Source organism: Geotrypetes seraphini, chromosome 9 (genome assembly GCF_902459505.1).
Source record: "Geotrypetes seraphini chromosome 9, aGeoSer1.1, whole genome shotgun sequence".
In the NCBI taxonomy this organism is placed as follows: domain Eukaryota; kingdom Metazoa; phylum Chordata; class Amphibia; order Gymnophiona; family Dermophiidae; genus Geotrypetes; species Geotrypetes seraphini.
Genome location: NC_047092.1, coordinates 188,719,648 through 188,741,559, shown reverse-complemented (window position 1 = coordinate 188,741,559; position 21,912 = coordinate 188,719,648). Strand labels below are relative to the sequence as shown.

General features: G+C 44.0%; 1 protein-coding gene across 1 annotated transcript in view; it reads right to left on the bottom strand.

The window, feature by feature from the left end:
- Positions 1 to 8,677: 8,677 nt before the first annotated feature.
- The window catches only part of ABCF3 (ATP binding cassette subfamily F member 3), a 65,399-nt gene continuing 52,164 nt past the window's right edge, over positions 8,678 to 21,912 (bottom strand). Inside the window, 8 exon segments of the mRNA XM_033959646.1 lie at positions 8,678 to 9,587; positions 9,742 to 9,829; positions 10,257 to 10,389; positions 10,630 to 10,721; positions 14,467 to 14,555; positions 14,999 to 15,131; positions 15,785 to 15,829; positions 16,056 to 16,132. Of these exon segments, the coding sequence (XP_033815537.1) occupies positions 9,429 to 9,587; positions 9,742 to 9,829; positions 10,257 to 10,389; positions 10,630 to 10,721; positions 14,467 to 14,555; positions 14,999 to 15,131; positions 15,785 to 15,829; positions 16,056 to 16,132 (816 nt within the window). The 3' untranslated portion in view covers positions 8,678 to 9,428.

Below are 21,912 nucleotides of genomic sequence, written 5' to 3'. Positions count from 1 at the left end.
CTGATTTGTGTTTTCCTTCAGCCTCCCATGTACTTTTAACTAACCAAACACACAAGAGTGATTTGGGAAGATGTGGACTATGGCCATGGGGGTCTGGGGCTTATCAATCACATTCCTTGCTTGTATCATGCACCAGCTTCTCTACTCCCACGTATCCATCTCCTTGCTCTCTCATACAGTCTCTTGGTTCTGGATGCAAATACCACCCTTTAATTTTTTTCACACAACTGTGACCTGAATCTATAGAACTTAATGCAGGAGGGCTGCAGGCACAGGTGGTGGTGACAGTAGCCAGAATCAGGTCACATAGCTCTGCTTTGCAAAGAATTATTACAAAGCCTGAGCGTGATGACTAGAAAAGAGATACTGCTGAAAGGAAGGGCAGTGACGTTTCTAGAATGCTGTTGTTGCAACGAGAAGGCAACATGGCTTTTACCAAAAGAGGCTCATGGCAAACAAATCTGATTTGATTTGTTTGACCATGGCAAACTAAGCATCTTAGGTATGAGTCAAGTTGGTGTGGATTAGAAAATGGTTGTCTGACAGAGAGGGACGAGCAGATGTTCAAAAGCATGCCTTTGAGGAAGGCTGGTTGTAGCCAGTCTAGCTTTTGAGTGCACAAAAGGGTTCGCAGTGGCTTTTGCCAACAGCGGTAGTAGCCTCTGAGTACCCTGTGCTAATTGCAATACAATGAACTCATTGGTATTACAATGAGTGGAACATATCTCAATCCACTCGAGGGAGTGTCCTGTTTTGTCCCCTTTGGACAGTGTGGAAACCAGTCCTTTCTCTTTGGGGTCAAGATCCACATATCTGTGTGGGCAATGCAACCTTTCTGCCGGGACTTACACCCTCTATTTTCAGCAAGTGGGGGGAGGGGGGAGCATATTCTAACTGTGTCACGGTTTTCAGGATGGTACACTACTTTCATATGAGACATTGATTGCTAGAGGGGGGGGCGCCTTGTGCTTATCAGCAGGCCTGACATTATGTGGGGTCCCTCCCGTTGGGCTTTCTGTCCTGGGAGTTTGGGACTACGTTTGAGCTGGCAGAGAGCAGAATATCAGTTTCCTATTTCCATAAAGGCTTGCTTAAGTTACAGCCTCCTAGGAACTTCTCACATATGCTACAGCACTAGCAGAAACCTGTATATTGCTACAGGCTCTTAAGGGTATACTAGCTGTGGTGAGTAGTGCATCATGCTATGTTGTGGGCTTATGTCCCTCAAAAACCAAGCCTATTCCATGGGAAATGTCGCCACACAATGTCATTCTGCCGTGAACTCTTATGTGCACAGTCCATGGGCGTGTTCAAGAGTTCATGGTTTGCTTCCTTCTTGGAAAACACCTTAAATAGAGGTTCTATCTCTGAGCCTAGTATGCTTTTCTGCCATTTCTCTCTTTTGCATATGTATCCATCGTGGGAAAAATTGTTTTTCAGCACATGTTACATAGAAACATAGAAAAAGCGGCAGAAAAGGGCTATAGCCCACCAAGTCTGCCCATTCCAAGTATCCCCCCCCTGAATTTACTCCCTTAAAGATCCCACTGAGTATCCCATTTTTTCTTAAAATCCGTCACGCTACTGGCCTTTATCACCTGGGGTGGGAGTCTGTTCCAATGATCCACCACTCTTTCGGTGAAGAAGTACTTCCTGGGATCGCCATGAAACTTCCCTCCCCTGATTTTCAGCGGATGCCCTCTGGTGGTTGAGGGTCCCATGAGCCAGAAGATATCATCTTCTGACTCGATGCGTCCCGTGATGTACTTATACGTTTCAATCATATCTCCCCGTTCTCTTCTTTCCTCAAGTGAGTACAGCCGCAACTTCTTTAGTCTTTCTTCATACGTGAGATCCTTGAGCCCCATGACCATCCTGGTGGCCGTTCGCTGAACCGACTCAATCCTCAGCACGTCCTTTCGGTAGTGTGGGCTCCAAAACTGAACACAGTACTCTAAGTGAGGCCTCACCATGGCTCTGTTACGTTATGGGGAAGAAATGTAGTCATGTGAAAAAATTAGGACACCCCATGAAATATTCAGTTCTTTCTTAAGAAATGTTCACATATTGATGTCAAATCTTTTTTTGTATTTATCTCTGAAAAAGAAAGTAGTGTAATTGTGTGTAAACACACATTTTCCTTTACTCATGAAACAAAATATATCCACAAAAATGTGTATTCTAACTGAGGAATAAATTAGGACACCCCCACATATCCTTCCACTTAAAGTGGCTTGTATCACATTAGGTGCATGTGATTAGAACATCATTACTCAGCATTTTGAAGGAGGTTTGCCCTACTTAAACATCAGACATTTAGTTTGGTGTGCTCATGACTGCTGCGGTGAGAGTGAACACTATGGAGAGATCAAAAGAGCTGTCAGAGGCCTTCAGAAAGAAGATTGTAGCAGCTTATAAGTCTGCTAGGGATTGAAAAAGATCTCAAAAGAATTTGACATTAGCCATTCCACGATCCAGAAAATAGTGTACATGTGCACTGTCAAACCTGGGCATGTTGGCAGTTGTTTGGAAAGTCCTCCAAGCAAGTTGCCCTCCAGAGCAGACTGCAAGATGCTAAAAGACGTTTCCCAAAACCCTAAAATGTCATCACAGAATCTACAGCAGGCACTGAGGTTTTTTTTGGAGGTTGGGAGAGTACAGCAGGGCACTCAAGTCCATCATTGGAGGTCAAGTTCAGAGTTCTTGGACATGCACTCAAGAGTTGTGCCTACTGCACAGCTCGTGGGAAGGTCCCAGGAAATTCTGACTCTTTAGCGATAGATGCTCAGAAGCAACAGAATGCATAGGATTTGCATCTGTCACTAAGATTAGTGCTATAGCTTTACAGTTTTTGTGCATCTGCCCTGGAGGGGGGGGGGACATGGAATTAATTGAGCAAGTAAGGTGAGCAGTGGAGTGTTTAAAGGCTCTATCTTATTTGATACCAAAGGTTTAAAAGGGAAAGTGTGCCTTTTATGGATGATACTAGTCTTATAGCCTGTTACATTAACGGGTGCTAGAATATATGTGTGTGTGTCTGTCTTCCAGTTGGGTTTTCAGGATTTCCCCAATGAATATGCATTGAAAGCATAGCATGCACATAGATCTCATGCATATTCATTGGGGAAATCCTGAAAACCCAACTGGATTGCAGCCCTCAAGGAGGGACTTTGAGACCTCTGTTCTAGCTCATGCATATATTTATGTACATGCAACTGAGTGCTGATGCATTTCTTTGCACAAAATATAGTTTTGCCATGCTCTTCCATCTTAAAGTATATTTTTGTATGTACTTTTTTCACATACTATTTAGTTATTGCACAGACACAAAATTGTTTTATGAGTGTTAAGGAACCATGTACTGAGCTTTAGCATAGACCCACAGATCTTAAAAATTTAAAATCCACTCAAGTTCCTGTGGGCATCTGTGTTTTGTAATGGAAAACTAAATTAGTGAGGAATCATTACCCAACTTTAGAGGAAAATGAGAAAACAGTTTAAAGATCCCAAATAGTAAGAGAGACTCCAATTTGGGTCAAGGCACTTTTAAGTTGAAATTTCCTAAACAACTTTAGATTGTGGAATAAGATAAAAATTTCTACAATGTAAGGGGGTAAAGCTGTGTATGGGCAACAGTGGTGCAGAGCTTGCCCTACCATCAGGTGACCACGTGTCCACCAAGTTTGGCACTGGTGGGGCAGCCATCAGCTCTAAAGTCTAAACAACTTAGCATGGTCAGCATGACGCCTTTGATTACCTGCATGGCTCAAGTTGATGCCCAACAGGAAGTTTGGAAAGGATGGGATGCTACCAGCATCGAACATGTGCCAGCTATGTTGAGTTTTGTTTAGAGATGGTGTTCTGCATCCCAAATCATGCAACGATGAAAAGGGTGAAGAAGGAGATATGCTTGATACGTGTGTGTGTGTGTGTGGGTAGAGAGCTGCACGGGGATGATGGGAATCCCGCGGGTTCCCCCTTTGGGTCGCGGGGATCCCGTGGGGACACCTCCGAGGGTCGTGGGGTTCCTGCGGGGTTGGATGGCACTCGAGCCGCGAGGCTAGTCTCCTCCTTACCTGCCCTGCCGCAGCACACAGCCGAATGGAAGTCTTCCCGATGTCAGCGCTGATGTCGGAGGGAGGGCTTAAGCAAAGCCCTCCCTCCCTCCAACGTCAGCGCTGACATCGGGAAGACTTCCAGTCGGCTGTGTGCTGCGGCAGGGCAGGTAAAGAGAAGACTAGCCTCGCGACTCGAGTGGCGTACCAAAGGGGGCGGGGAGGGAGGTCCACTCCGGGTGCAGCCTTATGGGGGGTGCACAGCCGGCGAGGTCCCCTTTGTGACGCTTTCCCTGACCGACCGACCAACTACAGGCCCGGTCCGACAGCCCTCCCTGCCCTGTAGCCGTGAATCTAAATTACCTTCTTACAGCAGCTGTAAGAAGGTAATTTAGATTCGCGGCTACAGGGCAGGGAGGTTTGTCGGACTGGGCATGTTCTGTTGTCGGGCAGGCGGGGAAGCGCCACGAAGGTAAGAGGCAGGGAGGGATAAAATGAGGAAAGGTTCTTGCCACTGTTCTATGCATTTCCTTATAGAATTACCCCCTAAATCTCGGCCCATGTGGGGTTTCCCTTTAAAAATGTGATCAACCCAATATGCTTACTGCTGGTTGAATCACAGCTACTGCATAGTCGTTCCTCAAATACACATTTGTCTATTCACTAGACTTCCCAAATAATGATTTGTCATGGCATGAACAAACATCAGCATGAGACCTCATTAGTTTAAAAGAAATTTTGAATCCTATCATAATGAAAATATGCTGGGCTTCCTCACACGTTTAGAATTTCTTTCAAATTTATCTAGTCATGCTTCATATAATGGTTTTCTTTAGAAGTGACTGTGGTATCTGATATATAAAAATAGCCCTCGAGCAATAGATGTGAAATCATCAGAAAGAATCTGAAAAAATATCATGCGTTGTGAATCCCGCACTTGTCTGGTGCATTGTGTGCTGCTTACGTATGCTGTTTTATTTTTTGCATCAAAATGTGTTGCCAGAAACAGTTATGTGACATCATAGATGTTATTTTGCAAGGAAGAAATCTAAGTGGTTCAAAATCTAAAAGAAGGTGGGGTGGAGAGGAAAAGACGCTGAAGGGAAATGGGTAAAACTGAGGAGGGAGAAGGACGCTGAAAGCACATGGGGAAGACAAAGGGGTGGAGAAGGACGCTGAAAGGACATGGGGAAGACAGGGGGGGAGAAGGACGCTGAAAGGACATGGGGAAGATGGGGGAGAAGGACGTTGAAAGCACATGGGGAAGACAGAGGGGGAGAAGGACAGTGAAAGCACATGGGGAAGACAGAGGGGGGAGAAGGACAGTGAAAGCACATGGGGAAGACAGAGGGGGGAGGATGCTGACAGGACATGGGGAAGATGGGGGGAGAAGGACGCTGAGAGGAAATGGGGAAGAGAGAGTGGGGCGAAGATGCTGGCAGGGAAGAAGACAGATGCCAGACTATGGGGGGAGCGGAGGGAAGAAGATGTGTGCCAGACCAATTTGGAAGGGGGGAGAATGGGAGAGGCACAGTAACAGATCAAATGGAAGACACAGAGAAAAGAGAGATAGTGGATGGAAGGAATTGAATGAACATGAAAGCAGAAACCAGGCAACAAAGGTAGGAAAAAAAATTATATTTCTTTTTTTTTTTTGCTTCAGGATAAAGTAGTATATTAGTTGTGTTGATAAAAATTTATAAACATTAGAGGCTCTGGTAGAAACCTGTTTACAAAGTATGTATTCTTCCCAATTAATATTTCCAAATTAATAAAGTCTCTTTGCTTATTTGTAAATGGGTCTCTACCAGAGCCTTTAATTCAGTAGCATAATTAAATGAAATAACTATTTCTGAAGTTTATAGGGACGGGTGGGGATGGAGGGGATTCCTTGTGGGGATGGAGGGATTCCTCATGGGGACGGATGGGACTTTGACTTTGTCCCCGCACAACTCTCTATGGGGGGGGGGGGAGGGGGGATAAGGTAGTGGTTGATGGTTGAGCTTGAAGGAGAGAATAAGGAAAGGAAGAGGCTGGTGCTATTCCTGGGTGTGGGCCCATGGCTGAAAGTTCGCTTAAGAGATCAGATACCTTTAGGCTGGTCCTAGAAGGGTGGCTGCAAACGGAGTTAAAGTTGAGATAAAGAGGGCACTAAAGAAAAAAGCTTAAAAAAAAAAGTTCATTCAAAGTGGTTTGCATTTAGTATATGTGTTGTTTTAGGTTTCATTTAATACAGCTATTGCCCGGGTTTCGAAATACAGTATACCCTCCGCCGTTTCTCTCGGCTTCAGCGGCCACGTAAATCACCTCTCTGCCTCACTACATGCTGGATCTGTCGCAACAGGTGCGGGTCTCCGTCCTTTTTGTCCCGGCATTTCTCCATTTGGCAGATGCCAATCTATCTCCTCGCTAACCTAGGCACTTGAATAGATTATCATCCGACCTAACCTCGGGATGTTCTACCGCGGCGGTGACAATTCAGTACACTGCCTTTGAATGTAAAAAAAAACATGCTTGTTGACGTCCTCGCCGTCCCAATTGCAAGCACTAAACAGCGCTAGCCTACGCCATCTGCCTCTTCACCATCAGCCATTTTTTTCCTCCTCTTTGCTATAGAAGGGGGGATGGATCACTTCCGGTCTAGTGCACGAAATCGACGACGGGGGCAGCATCTATACATTAAGGGAGCACTGGTGCGCGAGTATGAAAACATCACCTTTTGGTGCGCGCGAGTGTTCTTACAGGGAACGACGGCGGCGGTGGCGGCAAACTTACAGGAAAGGAGGGACAGTACTGTAGGGCCATCAAATAAGTATGAAGCTGTGTGATTTTCTTTGTATGGCAAGACTCTCGCTTATGCGCACTCCTACCTGCGGGTCCCTACAACGCACGGAAAACGGGAGCACGCAGGTGGGAGTGCACATGCGCGGCTTAGGGCTTTATTATGTTAGATTAAGATTTGCAATAAAGAAATGACAGGGAGTGAACATCATGAGATGTGATGTAGAAAACTTACAAGCATGGGCTGAGTTTTAGGACTGGGATGGGATGTTGAGGTGACAGTGTCCAAGGATCTCAGGCTGGTAAAACACCATGGCGAGTTAGTGAGCAAAACCAGCAGAAGAAAGGTGTTAATGCTCTTGAAGTTGGGGGCGAGTCCTCACTTGAAATGGTTCTGAAAGCAGCAGCTAGAATGAGAGGAGGGATCGGTGCATAAACAAATCTTTTTCAAAGCTGAGGATGCTGGAGAACTAGAGGATACACAAGGCAGCAGGCCTAAATCAATATCACAAATGGGGGCAGATGGATGCTTGGAATACCCTCCTGGAGGTGGTGTGGAAAAAGCAGTGATGGAATTCCAAAAGGCAAACACTGATCATCACGGAATTAGTCCCGGCGCTTCAGGCCATGTTTGTCCACTGGCATTGAAGATCTGTGCGTAATTAAAAACTGCACAGGCCGCTTGAGCTTATGGAGGTTCCCCAATCCCTAAACACCAGACCAGCCCCCTCCCAGCTTTATAATCCCCTAAACTCACTCCTGTCCAAAACAGGTGCTGTGACTGCTAGCAGCAGCCTCACAGTACTGCAAGACCGCCACTAGGGTTCAGGTGGCCTTTTGATGCAAGGAGCTGCAACAGGCAGGAGTGAGTGGCTGTAGAACTCCACCAGACCACCAGGGATTCAAAAGGCAGGACTGGGGGGGCTAGGAATCCCTTAGGCTGCTACTTGGCATTAACCAGGCACCAGCTAACTTTCAGACCAGTGATCAGTTAGCTCCCTGTAGTTAAAATAGCACAAAGGTTTAGGTTTTTTGTAGGTCTTCGTGAAGGAATAATGCGAAAGACCTATTACTGCTAATTTATACTGTTTGCTGTTGTTTATATGTTGTATTGAATGTATTTTTAAAACCAAAAACTTAATATGATGTAAAAAAAAAAATAGCACAAAGGGTATCCTAACTCAAGTCTTACATAATCAGTTGAGTATCAGCTCTACCCACAGACCACTCCATCAAATCAATGAATAAGGGGACCACAAAAATCTAAAGTCATTTAAAGCTGTAAACGATTCAATGTTTCCTCCACCGTTAGAATTGATGGAGGAAACATTGAATCGTTTACAGCTTTAAATGACTACATTTTTGAAACATGGTCTACCCTTTAAGTATTATTGGGAGTATAACTTTTTTGGTTCCCTGATGTAGGATCGAACGGGCCACGTTGGAACCTGATATTCAGGATAAGTTCTGCTTTTCTGAAGTATTTTTGAATGAACAGTACATGCTAAAGCTTTAAACTGAGAGTACATGGCTAAATGAAGACCTTAAAATATCAATTGACAATATATTGAAGATGTGATGATTGGGTGGTGAGGTGATAGTTTAGGGGTTCACTCCTTGTTTTCACCTCCATATCTCTGAGCACATTTTTCACTATAAGTTGATATTATGTTTAAACACTACTTCTTATGATCACAGACCATTCCAGGCAGGGACAGTTATTGGTGAAATTCAGCAGCACTGAAGACCACTAGTTGGGCGGCCACATGTGATTTAACCAGGCGGAAGCTTTGGATATTGGGCAGAAAGGATCCCTAAAAGGCAAGCCCAATTGTCTAGTCCACTCCTTTCCCTCAAAAGCCTTGTACTCCTGTCTTTCTCCTGCCAGGGGGAAAAAACAACTTCAACACACAAACTCCTCACAAGATTTTATTTACAAGTGCAATGTTTTTCTCAACAGTCAAGGCTGGTTGGTTAATCAGTTTAGATTTAATTTTCCAAATTGATTTTTCGCTCCTGGCTGTACACGCTCTGTACAACATCAGTCTTTCACTTGTAGGGAAGAGGGCCGGGGACAAGAGTGTAAGGTGCCTTTGCCTTAAAACTAATACATTATAGACAATATTGGCTGTCTGCATCCATGCAGCACATAGTCTGAGGCAGCTTCAGAAGTGCAGAGATGTGCAACTCTCCCCCCCTCTCCTCCCAGCACCGTCTGCTTCTGCTGATCACAAATGAAGAATCCAGTTTGAGATGGATGTTGCATTACAAAGTAAGTAGAACTCGGTGACCCTGCTACCCCCTCGTATTGTGAGAAAAGCCCCAGGGCCAGGGCCTTCTTTCCAGAATGTTATCTGCAGTGATACTCAGTAGATAACTTGCAGGCGGAGTTCACAACCTTCCCTTCCAGTATCCTCCACACTTCTGTCAGATCAGACCCAGGATGCCAGCTTTCTATGGTTGAGCTGCTCACCATGTACAGAGCTCTCTTGGGGTCACCGATAGTCCTCTCCCCTCCACAATCCATGCACTGCAGTAGAAATAGAAAGCCTGGGTTCCAGTGCTGCCCCCGGCTCCAGCATGATATCTCCTCTATAAAAACCCTTCCTTGCGGAACTGCTCATGTAACATGTCGCGATATTCATCGAAGCCACCCTCGATGCGGGTTACAGATGCGTTCTCACATACCCACAGCTCTCGGCACACCAACCGAATGAAACGTTCATCATGCGACACCAGAATGACACCACCCTGAAAGAGAAGCGAGACAAAACCAGTTGTAAAAAGTTGGGGCCATGGCCCTAGACAAAATTCAGAGACTACCTCTCCCTCATCCTCCAGCTCAAAACATGCAGGAGATTAGACTGATTCCAAATACCATGACCCCCTATGCACAAAACCATACCCGAAATGTATTTAGGGCCTTGCCCAGTGCCTCTATGGTCTCCATGTCCAAGTGGTTTGTTGGTTCATCCAGGATGTAAAAATTGGGGCTGGAACAGGAGGAAAGAGACAGTCAGTTGGCAGATTATAATCTCCAGGAGCAGCAGTTGATTACAGAGCAATAGTTCCCTCTTCCCCAGTGAGCCCATCCCTTGCATGTTTGAGCTTCATTTCGCCTCCCTTTGGGGGCTGGAATCTTCCTTCTTTCTCCCCCTAGATGAGCACAGACATAGAAGAAGCCAAGTACCCAATACCAGCTCCACAGGAACAGAATTCCCCAAACCCTCCCCACCAAGAGTGAGCTCGGTCAAATCATAGCCTAGAGATCCTCGGCCCACAAGAGACAACCCCATCGTCAGATACAGTCCTTGTTTTGTTGAGTAAGATCCGAGAGCTGAATTCTCAGGGATGCAGAATGGGAAGATCAACATTCTGGCTCTACCTACAGCTGACTCAAAGCACCTTCCTGGTACGTACCAAGACATTGTCATCTGTGCAAAGGCTACACGGCTCTTCTGTCCTCCAGACACACTGGCAGTGGGTCGAACTGCCAACTCCCCTGAGATCCCAAATCTTCCCAGCTGGTGCCGATACTCTTCCTCTGTTTTCCCTGGAAGATAGAAACATGGCTGAAGCTTTGACTGAGGGCAGCAGGAGGCGAATGAAGACATAACAGTGGAAGGGCACAGTATGGTCAAGGGAACAAAAGAGAAGACAGTAATGTGTGGAGCAGCTGCCTATAGGGAGACAGTACTTGGGGTGGGGGATTAAGAGCTCCTAGATCACTTTCACATGGCCACTGGGCCTGCAGGAGATCTAGCAGAGAGAGATACGAACTGCCTCCACTCACCAGGGAAGCGTTTGGCCAGCAGTTCCAAAGCACTGATGTTAAGATCCAGTTGGTCCACATGGTGCTGACTGAAGTAACCAATCTTCAGGTTCCTAAGGAGACAAAGCCACTGTCACCTGTCTTTAGGTTCAGGCATTCACAGAAACAGAGAACATAACACAAAAAAGTCAACAGAGCTCATCAAATCTATCCAACTCCACCCTCCGATCATGTGCTTATCCAAGGCCTTTTGACATTCAGGCACAATTCTGGTCTCATCTCCCACTGTGAGACTTTTTCATGGATCCCTAACCCTTTCTAGAAAAAAATAGTTCTCAGGTCTGCCCTCTTTCATCCTCATTGTTATATGGCGTTCCAGATCCTGCTTTCTGTTGCAACAAAACCATCTCTGCATTATATGTTGAAGGTATTTAAATTTCTGTTGAGGGCTAAGGGGATTCCATTGCTTATTCCCAAGATAAGCAACATAAAATCTGTTTTTCTCCTTAGGATCTTGCCAGGTACTTGGGACCTGGGCTGGCCAATGCTGGATACTGGCTCAATGGACCTTTGGTCTGTTCCAGTATGGCAACTTATATGTTCTTATGTATCATTACATTACATTACATTACATCAGGGATTTCTATTCCGCCATTACCTTGCGGTTCAAGGCGGATTACAAAAGGTTAGTTTAAGGACAGAATTACAATGAATAAAGAATTACAGCGTTACAGAGTGACAGAAATTATATGAATTGTAGAGCATAGCTAGAGAGGTAATATGAAGATCTTGAGGGCTTTTAGTGGTTGTGTTGTTATTTCTGTTTTAGGAATTTCTTGAAAAGTGTGGTTTTTATTTCTTTTCTGAACGTCTTATAGTCTGGGGTGGTCATCAGAAGGTTGGAGATTTGGTTATCCAGTCTTGCAGCTTGTGTGGCTAGGAGGCCGTCATGTTGTTTTGTTCTTTTCACTTCTTTGGATGGGGGGGGTATGAATGGGGAGTGCGTTTTTCTGTGTCTGGTGCTGGTTGCTTGGATGAGGCGATTATTCAGGTATGATGGGCTGTCTCCGTGTAGTGTTTTAAATAATATGCAGTAAAATTTAAATTGGATTCTTTCTTGGATTGGGAGCCAGTGTGAGTTGATGTAGGCTTCAGTGATGTGGTCGTGTTTTTTCAATGAATAGACGAGTCTTAAGGCTGTATTTTGGATTGTTTGGAGTTGTCTTATCGTAGTCGCCGGACATGGGAGGAAGAGAATGTTACAGTAGTCCAGTATTCCTAGTACTAGTGATTGTACTATAAGTAGGAATTGTGTGCATTCAAAGAATTTTCGGACTTGTCTCAGGTTTCTCATGATTGCGAATGATTTTTGAGTTGTTTTGTTTATTTGTGGCTGCATTGTGCAGCATCTGTCTATGGTCATGCCTAGTAGTTTTATGGTTGTTTGGATGGGATATTTGGTTGCGTTTATGTCTAGGATGGTTGTGGTTTGGATCCTGTCGTTTTCTAGGAGGATGAATTTGGTTTTGTCTTGGTTGAGTTTAAGTTTGTGATTTTCCATCCAGGTTGTGACTGCTTCCAGTGTGTGGTGAAGTTCCTCTGTCATGGTATGTTTGGAATGATCGTATGGGATGAGGATGGTGATGTCATCTGCATAGCTATAGGATGTTATGCCTAGATTATCCAGATGGGTTCCTAGAGAGGCAGTGTATAGATTGAAGAGGGTGGGGGACAGTGGAGATCCTTGTGGTACACCGCATGGGTTTGTCACACCATTTCATTTTTCTTCCTGAATATACATACTGAGACCTCTAAGGCTTTATGATGAAGCCGACCTCTGGACCACCTCCATCATGCAGTTTCCAGAATTGTATACAGTTCTCTAAATGGGGCCTCAGCAGAGTCTTCTACAGAGACATCTTCACCTCCTCTTTCTTGCTGGCCATTTCCTCCCTGGGCTTCTGGCTTTTGCTGTTGCCTTATCTGTTTGGCCACTTTAAGCTAGTCAACACTGATTAACCCTAATCTTGTTATTCTAGAAACATAGAATATGACGGCAGAAAAGGGCCACCGGCCCAACAAGTCTGCCCACTCTAAGGACCCTCCCCCCTAAGCACTTCCTCAAAGTGAACCCACATGCTTATCCCATTTTTTCTTAAAATCGAGCACGTTGCTTGCCTCAATTACCTGAAGTGGAAGATCATTCCAATGATCAACCACTCTTTCGGTGAAGAAATACTTTCTAGTGTTGCTATGAAATCTCCCACCCCTGTGTTTCAACGGATGCCCTCTTGTTGCCGTAGGTCCTGTAAGGAAAAATATATCTTCTTCTACCTCAATATGGCCAGTAACATATTTGAACGTTTCTATCATATCTCCCCTCTCTCTGCATTCCTCGAGAGAGTATAACTGCAACTTACCTAGACGTTCCTCATATGGGAGATCCTTGAGTCCTGAGACCATCCTAGTGGCCATTCACTGAACCGACTACACTCTCTACACATCCTTTTGATAATGTGGCCTCCAAAATTGAACACAATATTCCAGATGAGGTCTCACCATGGACCTGTACAACAGCATTACAACTTCGGGCTTCCGGCTGACAAAACTTCTTCGGATGCATCCCAACATTTGCCTTGGATTCTGTGCCTAGAACCTCACTCCCTATATTAGTGTTCTTCATTGGAAGCCCTGAGGGCTACTGGTGGCCCCAGTGAACCTGGACTTTCTTCCCTCTATACATACCCATCTTTCTCACCCATTCTGCAGCACTGACTCTGCATGGCTCTCCCAAATTCAAATCACGCAATATCCAAATGCTTACGTTATTCTCATGAGACTACGCAAACTGCGAAGGAATTTGGATATTGCAAAGCAGAAGCTCACCTGCAGCCATGTGGTGCTGAAAGAAAAGTGAGCAGCTGTCTCAGGAGACACCAGCAGCACAAGCATGGGGGAAGATGAGGGAGCATTAACAAAAATGGGAGATCTGGCTTGGAGAGACTGAGGGATGCCTCACTACAGGGGAACCTCCCTGAGGCGCTGGGTGCTGGGCAATGGTTCTAGCTCTCTCACACCAAAGTCTTTTTTTTTTTTTTTCCAAATCTTTATTTATTTTTTCATTTTACATCAAGTATATCGTATTATATCAATTAAATCATATACATTACTTGAAATTTCCTATATACCATCTTAAATTCATAAAATATCTTCCTCCCTCACCCACCCTTTTTCACAATATCCTAACAAAAAAAAACCCCATACATATAATGTATTCATAAAAATTGATAAAATTTATAATATAACTATAAACCACCCCCTTCCCATACTTATAATTATACTTTCAGTATAAAAAGGCATCTAATCATTACAATAAGTTATCAATGGCCCCCAAATCTTTTTAAAAGTATTATAATTCCCTTTATGTATGGCAATTACTCTTTCCATTTTGTATATATGGCACAATGAATTCCACCAGACACCAAAACACCAAAGTCTTTTTGCCAATGTGGCTCCTGCTTGAAAAATAGTCAAGATCACTATCTTATAATGTACCACTTCCTTGGGTTTTTGAACTATTAAACCTTAGTTGGCAAACACTAGACTATTTCTCAAGCTTTAGGACATCCCTCTTCATGTTTTCCACAACATCCAAGGTGATACAACATCCAAATTGACATAAGCGATGAGATGCCAAAATCTGCACTAGGTAGAATTTTGGAAAGTAACCAAACTAAGGACTGACCCTTGTAGCACACCACAAATAACGCACATTCCAAACAGAGATAGCACAAACCTTTCAATAAAATATTTAAATACAGAAACTGCAAAATAAGACAGAGCAGAGGATAAGTTTACCTATGTGCGTGGCGGATCCCTCTGACAGGGGCCAGGTCTCCCATCAAAATTCTTAACATTGTGGACTTTCCAGCACCATTTTCACCCACCTGTGAGAGGAGAGAAGTAACATGCGGTAAGAATTAGTGCATCACCTCACTCAGCTGCAGAAGACCCCGATGACTGGGGCAGAGAGGGTCCCTGTATTATATCCACAGAGGCTATTATTAATCTGTATCTCTCTCTTATTCAGAGCTGGTGAGGTCCCTGAGTTTTAATGTATTTCAACGGTAGGAATATAGGAGCCAAACAAGTTTCAGTACTGGAGAAGGCATTGTGAATGTTTTAAATTGTAAACCGCTAGCAAAACAGATTTTATGCTGCTTATCCTAGGAACAAGCAGTGGATTTCTCTAAGCCATCTCAATAATGGCCTATGGACTTCTCTTTTAGGAAATTATCCAAAAGACATTTTAGAAATAATAAATAAATTAGGGAAATACCCCAGGTAACTGGATTATTGTGTAGCATGTGCAAAGTTTCAGTGTACTTACCACACATATTCGAGACTCCAGATCCGCTGAGACAGAGAGATTCTTAAACACATGCTGTCCAGAAGAATAAGAAAAGTCCACTTCATCCAGCTGTAGGATTGGAGGAGAGAACTTCTCAAAGCCGTCAGGGAACCTACAGAAAGATCAACCCTTGCAGACTGAGAACCTCAACTACCGAGGATAAGGGGAAGAGGAAGAGAACAGGTAGGCAAGATGTTGGTGCTATAACGAAAGTAGTCTTCCTCGTCTGTTACAGAGATTTGTGGTGGAGAAAATATGTTGCTTCTGCTGCTTTGGCAGGTGGGGAAAGCCGTTGCCCAAGAAGTGGGAAATGCCAAAGAGATGGGGGAGGGGTGCACAAAAAGTGAGAGCTTCCCCTCATCCCCTCTCTTTGGGAGAATAGGACTGTACTGAGAAATGAAGAGCAGAGACATAAGGGAAGACAGCCATGGATGGTGGGGGAGGGGGGCAGCACTAGAAAACCTCCTCCTCATGCCACAATAGTGGAGTTAGGAAAATGAGCAGCGACCCCTCCTAAATGTTAATGGAGTGTGGAGAGTGAGGAGGAATGAACCCGACAACAGCAGCAACCCATGATCGGCATAATAATAAAAAAAAGGATTCCCTCTCGCCAGTGATGTTACAGGAACAATGGGAAGGAATATGAGCACCAGCACCAGAGAAAGGAAAAAGAGGAATCTGATCCCAAAGAAGAGCAGGAAAGGGAAGCCACCCAATGCAATAACACTGGGAAAGGAGCTGGTCTACAGGAAACACAAGTCTTACCTCAGCATCACCTCAGATTCCTTCTCTACTGGCTTTAGTTCAGGTCTAGAATAGAGAACAAAAAACTCAAAAACATGTCCAACTCTGATCTAAGAAAGAAGAGAGACAATATTAAATTATCTGAAGACGTTTGAAAACATGAACTAAAGCAGAGCATCCAGAGTTCACCTTCGGTGACTGAGGAAGCAGAAGGTGGAGACTGAAGAATGGGGAGGGTGGTCAGTGGTGAAGAGAAACCAGGTAAGAAATCCAGCATTTGGTGGATACTCACAGCTTTTCCAACAGTTTGAGTTTACTCTGGACCTGTGATGCTCGATTCGCATTGTAGCGAAATCGGTCAATGAAGACCTAGAAAAAGCAAAGAAGATTTTAGGGATCATAAAACAAATGGTGAAATTTAGACTTGCCTGCTAATTTCCTTTCCCTGAATCTTGCTAGACTAGTCCAGATGCGTGACTGATCACCCTGCCAGCAGATGGAGACAGAGAACATAGCTTTACAGTGACATCATCACTACCTACTGTATATGAGGCTATGAATCCAGAATATTTGATAGTATTCTCTGTGTCATGTATTGATCTGGTGTGGCAGGACCGAGATGCTCACTAAAAAAAAAAATTCCTCCCATAATGGTTTCATTTATTGTCTGCATGATCAGAGTACTAATCCTGAGCTCTAACTGATGTACGAAGGTCATACTGAAATTAATGAGCAACAATTTTTTTAAATCAGAATTTATTAATATAGGAAAAACAAGTATCACTTCATGATGCGACCTCATCTGGAGTATTGTGTTCAATTCTAATAATAATAGCAGTTTATATACCACAGGACCGTGAAGTTCTATGCGGTTTACAATGATTAAAAAGAATGCTTCAATTGAGTAGAACTTACATAGTTGGAGATTAATGACTAACAGTATATGAGAGCAGTTGTGGGAGAGATTGTGCGGATCAGCTCCCTAGGTAATTCAAGAACAGATATGTTTATGGGGGTTTCCTAAATTCACCATAGTTGTTTGTATGCCCAAGTAATTTTTCTAGGTCTTTGCCCCATAATGCTGCTTGATAAGAGAAAAGATGTTGATGGTGTCTTTTAAATTTACATCCTCTAACCGGTGGGGAGATGAACTTCGGGTGTGAGCTTCTCTTATGTTTGTTGGTTGAGAAGGAGAAGAGGTCTGGTCTCCTTATCTCAAGAAAGATATAGTGGCGATGGAAAAGGTTCAAAAAAGAGCGATCAAGATGGTAAAAGGGATGGAACTCCTCATATGAGAAAAGACTAAAACAGTTAGGGCTCTTTAGCTTGGTAAAGAGACGGCTGAGGGGAGATAGGACTGAAATCTACAAATCCTAAGTGGATCGATTTTTCACTCTGTCAAAAATTACAAAGACTAGGGGACACTCAATGAAATTACAGGGAAATATTTTAAAACCAATAGGAGGAAATTTTTTTCACTCAGAGAATAGTTAAGCTCTGGAATGTGTTGCCAGAGGATGTGGTGAGAGCAGATAATGTAGCTGGTTTTAAGAAAGGTTTGGACAAGTTTCTGGAGGAAAAGTCCATAGTCTGTTATTGAGAAAGACACGGGGAAAGTCACTGCTTGCCCTGTATCGGTAGCATGGAATATTGCTACACCTTGGGTTTTGGCCAGGTACTAGTGATCTGGATTGGCCACCATGAGAACGGGCTAGTAGGCTTGATGGACCATTGGTCTTACCCAGTAAGGCTATTCTTATGTTCTAAGTACATCATCTTAATGTACAGACTACACTACGAGTTGAGGTATTGTGACGCCATTAGGTTCTATCATGTTACCACCGGCAGTAGATACAAAATGGCCAACACTGATGTTTCGTTTCATCAACGTTCTGTCATTGAATTCCCTGTTAAAGAGGAAATTCCCACTGCAGAAGTTCTCCAAAGACTTCAGTGTGTATATGGAGATGTGTGCATGGGCTCTAACAGTGATAGATACATTTCAAAGATGGAAATACGAGCATCCGAGATCAGCCTCGTAGCGGTCGCCCTCATACTGCCTGCATTGAATGCAACAAGGAAAGGGTTGATGATATCATTAAAGACAACAGATGTGTCACTGTGAATGAAATTGAAGCAAAACTTGGAATAGAACACAATGCAGTGCAGGAAATGATTGCAAGCTTAGACTACCAAAAAGTTTGTGCCAGCTGGGTCCCATATTTGTTGACCGAAAACCATAAGGTTCAAAGAAAAACCATTACTCAAGACCTTCTTCAGCGATATCAAAATGAAGATGATTTTCCATACCAGGCCTACAGTCCCGACCTGGCATCCTCCAACTACCATATTTTTGGTTTTGTGAAGGAACAAATTTGAGGCCAACACTACAAGATGGTAAAGGATGTCCAGAAAGCAGTGCAGCTGTGTCTTCAGGCAGCTGCAAAGGTGTTCTACTGCAGGGGAATTTTCGAGCTTGCAGAACAATGGAGAAAATGTGTGCAGAGAAATGGTGACTATGTTGAAAAGTGAAGAAAAATCTGTTCATTAAGATAATGTACTTGTTTTTCCTACATTAATACATTTTGATTTGTTAAAATATTACTTTCAGTATGACCCTGGTACATTGCCTAGTACCACCCTGCGTTACCCAGAAACATGACGGCAGATAAAGGCCAAATGGCCCATCTAGTCTGGACTCGTTCTCAGTATTAATACTACATCTCTTACCTTACTATACTACTGGGATTCAAAGGTGGCCTCGAATAGTTTCTTCCGTTGAACCTGATGAGGGGAGGGATAGCTTAAGATGTTGCATCTTTCTTACGGTATGGAATGAATGGGGAATCTTGATGTGCACTATTAGTCCGGCAGGCAGATGAAGAGAATCCTTTCTTTCACTGGCAGCCAGTGCAGTTCTCCCAACAGTGGGCTAGCCCTCTTGAATATGCTTACTCCAAAAATTAGTCAGCAGCTCTCTTGTCTCTCCCCCATTTTCATACAGCATCTACTGTGCTCCCTCTCTTCTTTCCATCACCTTCCACCTCTGTCTCTCCTATAAAGCATCTGCCCCTCTCCTCATTTCAATCCAGGGTCTTCTTCTCTCACACTTCCTCCTCCATTTCATCACATCTGTCTCTTCTTTACCCCTCCACCCTCCCATGGCCACCCCAACTACTGCTGCTGCCTCCTCTTTCTTCTGGGTTTGACCCCTCAGACAGCTCCAAGACAGATGAGGTTGTGAGTGCTGCCCCGCAGGAGAGTAAGGCAAGCAACGGCAGCCAGGATGGCAGGAGGGAGGTGGGGAAGTGCTGCTCCTGGTGTGTGGCAGTCCTAAATTGCTACGTGGGATCTTCAAAAGAAGTGCGCAGCCATATAGCTTAGAGGGAACATTACTCCAATTGGTTTCTCTTATTCTCTGCCAACAAATTCCAGAGCTTAATTATAAATTATTTTCTCCAATATGTTTTAAAAGTACTTTTTGGTAACTTTATTGCATGCCCTCTCTAGTCCTTGTACTTTGGAAAAAGAAATAAAAGCAATTTGTACCCACCCACTCCACTCCACTCCTGGTGGTCCAGCGGTGTGTTCAGGGAATGAGCAACTCTCACTCACTAATGCCCCTGTGGTCTCTGCCTTCAAAATGGCTGCCATGAACTCTGGTGGCAGTCTCACTGGACCACCAGGGTTTCTAAAGGTAGAGAGCATGGGGGCAATCTGAAAAGAAAGAGGTGGAAGGAGGATGATGCAGCGAGACTTAGATTATTGAACTTTTTGGATATCTGACAACCTGCCAGTTCCAATTAAGAGAAAGCAGAGTCTTGATTATCCGATTTATTTGAGACGTGGAGACAGTGTACATTATGTTCAAGGTGCAGTCAAACCGTGGATTACCTGATACAAAGGTATGATGATAGTCTGTATTATCCTCCACTCCATTCTTCCTAAAATCCCACTGAGCGGAGGATTTTAACAGACCAATGATGACACCCGGTCCTCTTCCTGAGCGTCGCCTCCTAGTGTGGAACCTTCCATCACACGTAGGTTCCTCCTTCTGATATGCATCACTTTGCACTTGCTCATATTACGTTTCATTTGCCATTTCGATGCCCAGTCTCCCAGTCTTGTAAGGTCTTCTTGCAATTTCTCACAACCTGGATGTGGTGGCGATATCTGAGACCTGGCTCATGGACTCCCAGGGGACATGGTCATACCGGGTTACAATTGCTTCACTGGGACAGGGAGGGCAAAATGAGAGGAGGTGTAGCATTATATACTAAAGATCAGTGGTTCCCAACCCTGTCCTGGAGGAACACCAGGCCAATTGGGTTTTCAGGCTAGTCCTAATGAATATGCATGAAGCAAATTTGCATGCCTATCACTTCCATCATATGCAAATCTCTCTCATGCATATTCATTAGGGCTAGCCTGAAAACCCGATTGGCCTGGTGTTCCTCCAGGACAGGGTTGGGAATCACTGCTAAAGATGATATTAAGGTCACCAGAATCACAGATGTCCACTACACTGGGGAATCCCTTTGGGTAAATTTGGCCAGAGGGAAGGACAAATGCCTGTATCTTGGCGTAATATACAGACCCCCAAGACAACGGATGACTTAGATATGGAATTAATCGGAGATATAGAGAATATCACCTTGCGTGGGGACACAGTATTGTTAGGTGACTTCAACATGCCTGATGTGGATTGGGACATGCTTTCCTCTGCTTCCGGCAGCAGCAGGAGGCTATTAAACTCTATGAAGGGAGCAAGACTCAGGCAACTGGTGTTGGAACCAACAAGGGATCAGGCAATACTGAACCTGATACTTACCAATGGAAAAAGTGTCACAGAGGTCTCCGTGGGCGACACATTGGCCTCCAGTGACCACAACATGGTATGGTTCAATCTCAGGAAAGGTTTCACTAAATCTACCACACTGACCAAGGTCCTCAAATTCAAGGACACAAATTTCAAAGAAATGGGAGACTTCATTCACCAGGCGCTACAAAGCCAAGCAGAAGCCGATAACGTGGAAGAAATGTGGTCGACTTTGAAAGCCACCATACAAGAAGCAACAAACCGCTATGTTAAATCAGTAAGTAAACGGCGAAGGAACAATAAGCCACAGTGGTTCTCTGTGGACCTCATCAAGGAGAAGAAAAAAGCATTCATCTCTTACAAACAATCAGGGAAACAGGACTCTAGGGAAGTCTATCTGGCCAAGTCAAAAGCTGTCAAAACAGCAGTTTGGGAGGCCAAATTCTGCATGGAGGAGTCTCTAGCGAAGAACATCCAAAAAGGAGATAAATCCTTCTTCAGGTATATCAGTGACAGAAATAAGAACTCAGGCGGGATAGTACGTCTTAGGAAACCAGACGGAGACTATGTAGAAGCGGACTCGGAAAAAGCCCAACTGTTAAATGAATACTTCTGCTCAGTCTTCACCCGCGAGGCGCCAGGACTCGGCCCTCAGCTACAGACAAGGGTTCGCAAAAATGATTGTCCCATACAAATCCTCTCGTCCGTTAAGATCCTCTTCATTGCAATTGCTTTCAATCCCTTCGCTAAGAATCATAGGTACAAGACGAAATGATATGTTTTCTGTGAAAGCCCCTACATTATGGAATTCCCTCCCGAACTATATTAAAAGCGAAACAGACCTTGTCACGTTTAAGAAAATTTTAAAAACATATCTATTTCAAGACGCATTCGATTCATAGAACTTAATTTTTCAAGTTTTCACATTCTTATTAGATCATCTTAACCCATTACTACCCAATGTGCTTCCCTTTTGATGTTAATTTCTATTTTAAAACAAAATTGTAACTTTTTCCCTTTCTTCCCACCCCTTCTTGTTAGTCCAATATTGTCTGTCTTTTAATTGACTTTTGTAATTTAAATGTATTACCACAACCTGATGGTTTTTATATTGTACATCGCTTAGATATTGTTATAAGCGATTCATCAAATAAAGATTAAACTTGAAACTTGGTTGACGCAGATGACCCATTTAGTAATTTCGAGTTTACACCCAGCGGTGTCTACTGCAAGCTGTCAAAGCTTAAGGTTAACAAGGCAATGGGGCCTGACAACCTACACCCCAGGGTGCTCAGGGAGTTGTGTGATGTCTTGGCGGAACCGCTATCCG